The sequence below is a fragment of the Pseudopipra pipra genome, chromosome W (genome assembly GCF_036250125.1).
Source record: "Pseudopipra pipra isolate bDixPip1 chromosome W, bDixPip1.hap1, whole genome shotgun sequence".
NCBI lineage: Eukaryota > Metazoa > Chordata > Aves > Passeriformes > Pipridae > Pseudopipra > Pseudopipra pipra.
Window position 1 is genome coordinate 30,550,523 of NC_087580.1, and position 6,583 is coordinate 30,557,105.

At 51.1% G+C, this 6,583-nt stretch overlaps 1 protein-coding gene across 1 annotated transcript; it reads left to right on the plus strand.

Annotated features, from left to right (window-relative positions):
* The first annotated feature begins 4,480 nt into the window (after window positions 1-4,480).
* LOC135404554 (olfactory receptor 14A16-like) lies at window positions 4,481-5,452 on the plus strand. Its single transcript, XM_064639294.1, has one exon. The coding sequence runs from the start codon at window positions 4,481-4,483 to the stop codon at window positions 5,450-5,452; it is 972 nt and encodes a 323-aa protein (XP_064495364.1).
* The last annotated feature ends 1,131 nt before the right edge of the window (window positions 5,453-6,583 follow it).

Genomic DNA, 6,583 nt, shown 5'->3' on the forward strand with positions numbered 1-6,583 from the left:
GATCATAGGAATCCTTGTAGTGAAAAGGGCTAATTTACTCTTTCTAGAGGAATATTTTAAGTGTGATTATCATAATATCACAGCTGCTGAAAAGGTCTAAAATAGGACATTGACCTTGAACGTGTTCCTGTGTTTAGGATGTGGTGCTTAACATTCAAGAAACAATACAACTGCAGCTCATTTACTAAGGTATCATCTCAAAATGTTCACTCTTGCTCTGTAAACACTTGCCATAAGGATTGTAGAAAGCTTGCAGTATCCCATGAAGTACATGTGGTATTTTATCAGTGTAAATATGGATAAGATCTTCAAGATTTCTGCTGGCAATACTTCATAACTAAAGTAAGTTTTCCCTTTGCTACTGCACTAGTTTATGGTTTAATTTTTACTGACATTCCACCAATCATATTATTAGCTTCACCAAATGAAAGGGAAATAATTCTGTATTAATTAAAGAGAGCAACTGAATTCCCTCACTCATCTTATCCTTGGCTTTCTAAGACAGTGATGCACTTCAGTTTCCCCACAGAAACTTCCACTAAAAGAGAGATTGAGGTGATAGTGAGATATCCAGATTGAAGGGTGTGCCTGAATTATCTTTGGGGAGGAGACCTTTTTTGGTGGGTGACAGGCAATGTGCCTGTGGTTCCTTTTTTCTGTCTGGGTTTTTTTCCCTTTCTTTTTATCAGGGGCTTTGGAAAAGGTGTTCTGTCAAGAGAATAATATTCATTTATAGCCATGTGAACAGTTTCTATCCTGTACCATTGAAGGCAGTCATCTAAATACCCATACCCATGCCCTTGAAAATAAAACAAGGAGAAAATATGGAGTGTTTTTTTGAGACCAGATAAACTGAATGTAGTTCAGTAACATGGAAAGGCAATTGCTGTTATTTCACAGAGACATTTCTTTGTATGCTGGAACTGAGGGTAGCAGCAAAAGCTAAAAGCCTTGCTCTGTGTCTTTGTGAACACACTGTGGGTAAGTTCAAAGGAGCATTCAGAGATTGTGTTGTGTGAGCCTTTTTCCCTCAGATCAAAACAAGGAGTAATTAATGCTAAATCCAGCAGATGGCTTTCAAGTAACAACTTGGTCCAGTTTGTCCAACTGTGTCCAAACAGGTGAGGAAAATCTGGAACTTTAGAAGGGTTAGTTTTTTACCTCATTAGCAGGATATCCAGGGGTGCACCAAGTGCCTGCCAGTGAGAAGCACAAGAGATGAGCAGACAGTGACAATATTGTTCTAATGTTAATCTCACTGGAGCACAGAATGAGGTCACATCTGAGTTATGTTTCTTAATTTAGTGATTGGGAATAAAGAGAAAATCACATATTTGATGACACTTTAGGATTTATTTCACACTCTTAACAACAAGGTATTTTGCAGCTGGACTTTGAATAAGGTTCCACGGTATATTGCAAATTTCTATCTCAAGTTAACAGTCTACTTCTTCCCAAACAGAAATTTTGTAGGAAAGAACTTGTACAAGAGCACTCTACTGTCATCTTCCAAAACCTTGGAGAGATCCCAGAGATCCCTCAGGAAGGAATTGGGGCCTCAAGCACATGACCCATATATAGAGGCTGAGGACTCAGGGGTCAGTGGTGCAAAGATTGAGGACAGTAGAGGAACAGCCTGAGAGATGTGGAAGGGGGTTGTCAGAGCTGGTGGAGCTTTTCTTCCTGTCAGAAAACAGCCTAAGAAAGAACTAGTGCCACCAAGGGCACCTGGGGTGGCCTAGACTGGTGACAAGAAGTCAGAAATTTCCCTCTGAGGTCAGTGTTGTGGTGCAATATGTAACAAAGCAGGAGTCTGGATGAGCCCAAGGCTTTGTGTGTGCAGGAAGAGCCAGGGAGGACGCAGAGATGTCAGTGCAGGAAGGTGCCAGCCAGGTGGGGCAGCCGGGGGGATGACGACAGCCTGCAGGGAAAGGGGCAGGGCATGGACACCGTAGGACAGCCTGGGCTGGAGAGGAGACAGGGATGGGGAGAAGCTGAAAGGCCCTGACACAGCCACCTTCTGCAGGCCTTTGGCCAGGGCTGCTGTCTGTGCCCCTGATGCCAGGAGGAGGGGAGTGGCCCTTGCAGCCCTGGGGCCTCATGGCCTCCTTGTCCCTGCTCAGCAGCCTGGTAGGTGCCACCCCATGGTCCTGCCCTTGGCATTGCCCATCCCACATCCTAGTACCCCAGGAAGAGCCCTGAGGAATGAGGCAGGGACAGCATCTGCCTTTCCAGGGACTGGGGGTCTGGGCTTGGCCTGTTAGATTAAGAAAACAAGTCAAGGTTTGTTCAGCATTAGAGCCACCTTTCCCTTGCTTGTCCATCCTTGTCATCACTGTCTGCAGTTTTCTGCTCTAACTGGAACCTGAGGACACAATTCTCAGTTGTGTCCCTCAGTGAGACTCATTAGCACTACAAGAAACTTTAGCATTTAATCTCACTTTGACTTCTTGAATAGTTGTTTGAACTTCCTCTCAGGGACTGAGTCTCATGTAAACAACATAAAAGTCCCCCGAGGGCCATGAAATGCCTGGGGCTGTTGCTGTGCTGCTGAGCTGGGCCGGGCTCCTGGCACACAGGGTGCTCCTGGCAACCAAAAAGAGCTTCAAAGAGACAGCTCTGCTGGTGAGCAGCTCCTCTGCACAGCCCAGCAGGGCTGAGGGCACTACCTGCAGCACCCAGGGCACAGGAGAGAAGGCAGAGAGATGAGAGGCAGCCTGGGCTGGGAGGTGACTGAGCTCTCACTACACGAGAAAACCTTCCCAGGATTTGAAGGAAGAATTCTCTGGCTGTAGGAAAGTTCAACTTGCCTTCCTGGAGGGATCTCCTAAAGCTGGCACATCCCACAGCTTCCAGGATCTTTCAGCAGGACTCTCCCAGTTGCTGCAGTGCAGGGGAAGTGGCCATATGGCAGAGCAGGGCAGGAGCTGCAGGCAGCAAGAGCAGACAGGAGAAGGGAGCAGGAGGTTCAAGGGATCCTGGGCTGGGAGGACAGGGCAGAGCTGCTCAGGGCAGGAACCTTGCCAACCCTTTGCCACAGTCAGGCTGTGGCTGCAGAGCAGTGCAGGTGAGTTCCTGCAAGTGCCTCTGCCAGCTGCCAAATGGCAGCAGTGGCAGGAGCTGTCAGGATGGCTCTGCTGGATTTGCTGGGGTGCAGCAGGAGAAGCTGCTGCAGAGCAGGACTTGCTGCTGCCCCATCAGAGGCCCAGGGCCAGAAGGTTCCCTGTGCCAGGGCTGGCTGTGGGGTGGGAAGGTGGGGGTGCAGCCAGGGGTGCCCAGGGCTGTGGTGCAGAGCAGGGTCCTGCCCCCAGGGCTCTGTGTGCTGGGGCAGGGACTCTGCTGCCTGCCAGGGTCAGCTCTCAGCCCGGCCAAGGAGCTGCCACGGGGCTGGGGGAGAAGGGCTGTGGGGAAGGAACAGCTCCTGGGAGGGCAGAGCAGGGCAGAGTCCTTCTGATCTCCAAAGTGGGCTGCAGGGATGAGGGCTGGTCACAGATCCAGATCACAGCAGGAAATTTCCCAGAAGGTATTTGCAAGAGGCACAGACAGGGGTTACCTTCAAGAGAATGAACCAATTCTTTCAGTGTTATACTCTAGATTGTCTGGGTGCTGACTGCGACAGGAAAATCAATCTCCGAGCACAGGACACTGCAACTTGAACTCTGTTAGATTAGAGGGGATTGATCCTGAGAGTATCAGACATCAAAACTGTCTAATAGATGCATCAGTGTCACTTTTCCAGCCTCCTCAGGGTTGCTCTGACATTGCCATCAGAGCCTGCCCAGGCAGAGATGCCCCTGGGCAGTGCCCTGTGTTGCTGGGAGGGCTCTGCAGGGCAGAGCTGAGCCCCCAGGGCTGGGCTGGGCTCTGGCAGCACTGGCAGGGTCCAGCCCTGGGCCCAGGGAAGCAGCTGCTGGCAGGGACAGCTCCAGGCAGCAGAGCCCTGGGCAGGGAGTGGAGGACAAGTGTCCCCAAGGCCTGGGGGAGGGGGCATTCAGGCAGCTCTGGGGGCCCTTCCCTGCAGCTCTGCTGGGCACTGTGTGCTGGGCATGGAGCTGTCTCTGCCTGGAGAACATCTCCCCTGCGGGACCCTGCCCTCTCTGCTAGGCCTGTGCTGCTGGGTTTGGTGCTTCCCCCAGCAAGGCCCAGCTCTGCCTGGGCAGGATCCTGGGCAGTGCTGAGCCTTCCCTTGGGGGTGGGCACTCTCCTGTCCCAGCCCTTGGCTTCTCTGCAGGAGGGCTCCTGTCCTGCTCTGTCCAGCACAACTGAAGTGCTGGCCTGGAAACACTTTGAACTATTTGGCAAAACATGGCAAGCGCTCCTGCCACACACAGCCCTCTGCCAGAAAATATTAGAGAGAAAAAATTGATTTAATCCTTAAATGAATTGTATTGAAATCTGGAGTGATATTATCAGAGGCATTTGTCTAAACTTTACCCTGTGGCTTCCTTTTCTGAGCAGACTCCGTGCTAAGAAGCAGCAAATGTCCAACAGCAGCTCCATGCCCCAGTTCCTCCTCCTGGCATTTGCAGACAGGCGGGAGCTGCAGCTCCTGCACTTCTGGCTCTTCCTGGCCATCTCCCTGGCTGCCCTCCTGGCCAACGGCCTCATCCTCAGCGCCGTAGCCTGTGACCACCACCTGCACACCCCCATGGGCTTCTTCCTGCTCAACTTCTCCCTCACAGACCTGGGCTGCATCTGCACCACTGTCCCCAAAGCCATGCACAATTCCCTCTGGGACACCACAACCATCTCCTACAAGGGATGTGCTGCACAGCTCTTTCTGCTTGTCTTCTTTCTTGGAGCAGAGTTTTCCCTCCTCACCATCATGTGCTACGACCGCTACGTTGCCATCTGCAAACCCCTGCACTACGGGACCCTCCTGGGCAGCAGAGCTTGTGCCCACATGGCAGCAGCCGCCTGGGCCACTGGCTTTCTCATTGCTCTGCTGCACACAGCCAATACATTTTCCCTGCCCCTGTGCCAGGGCAATGCCCTGGGCCAGTTCTTCTGTGAAATCCCACACATCCTCAAGCTCTCCTGCTCACACTCAGGCTACCTCAGAGAACTTGGGCTCATTATGGTTACTGCCTGTTTAATATTTGGGTGTTTTGCTTTCATTGTGTTCTCCTATGGGCAGATCTTCAGGTCTGTGCTGAGGATCCCCTCTCAGCAGGGACGGCACAAAGCCTTTTCCACGTGCCTCCCTCACCTGGCCGTGGTCTCTCTGTTTAGCAGCACCTTATTCTTTGCCTACCTGAAGCCTCCCTCCATCTCCTCCCTATCCCTGGATCTTCTTCTGTCAGTTCTGTACTCAGTGGTGTCTCCAACACTGAACCCCTTCATCTACAGCCTGAGGAACCAGGAGCTCAAGGATACCCTGAGGAAAATCATAACTGGGTGTTTTTCAAAAGCAATAAACTCTCCTTCTTCTGCATGCTATCTTCCTCATTAAAGGCTAATCCTGTTATGGATTTCATTAAAGGCCCACCATATCTTCTCTATTTTTTACTCCTAGTAGAGGTGGTTTTTTTGTGAGAATTTGTTCACACCAAAAAATCTTTATACATATATATATATATATAAAATGTAAATATATTTATATATATATAAAGACCATTTCTAATTCAATGTTTGCCTTTCTAGCCTGGCCCACAGGCTGTACAAATTGGGAAATGTACTCACTGTGTGCTTAAACCAAATAAAGAACTCTGCATTGACTTGTTTGCCTGACATCTTTCCTCTCTGACTTCTCTGCAGCTGCAGGGTCGGGGCCTCTGTGCAGAGCTGGGCCAGAAAAGAGTCCCAGCAGAGCAGCAGTGCCAGGGAGCAGCAGCCCTTCTCCTGCCTGGCCTCCTCTCCCTTCCCTTCCACACTGTCCTGCAGAGCCCTGTGTTCCTGGAGGCCTCAGTGCTCTGGCAGTCGGTCCCAGTCCTGCTGCAGGACTGTCCAGGGACTGCAGGCAGGGACAGCCACGGGCACTGCTGGCACAGAGCTGACCTCTGCAGCAGCACTGCCATCCTGCAGGGGCATCTCCTCAGGCCAGGGCCTCAAAGCTTCCATCTGCTTTCCACTTTGCTCTCCAGGATGTGCCCAACACAACGCCCTGCAGAGGAAAACAGCAGTGACCAGCACAAGGGTGGGAGTGCTCAGGGTGGGGGCACCCAGCAGTGCCCTGGCACAGCCAGCGCCGCTCCCAGCACTGGCCTCTCACCCCAGGCCACTGGGCTTGTTCTTCCCTCCAAGGAGGGACATCAAATGACCAGCTCAGGAGTCCATGTTTGCACTGCATGCACAAGACATGCCCCTGTGTCACGGCTTGGGGCTGGGGGGGTGGAAGGCTTAGACAAAGTTGATGGCAGAAGCCGTTTCGTTGAGCTACGAGGGGCAGAAAGGACCCCCTTGCTTTCTAAATTCCCTCTCAGAGAGGAGGCTGGGGGTGGCTGGATCCAATCTCAGACTCAGATTTTGGTTTAGATTGAAGGAATTTTAGAAGTGTGATTCAATCACTTTGTCCTGCAGGTTTTAGTGATGGCAAATCAGAAATATTTCAATAAAATTAATTTATTTATTATGACAAATGAAC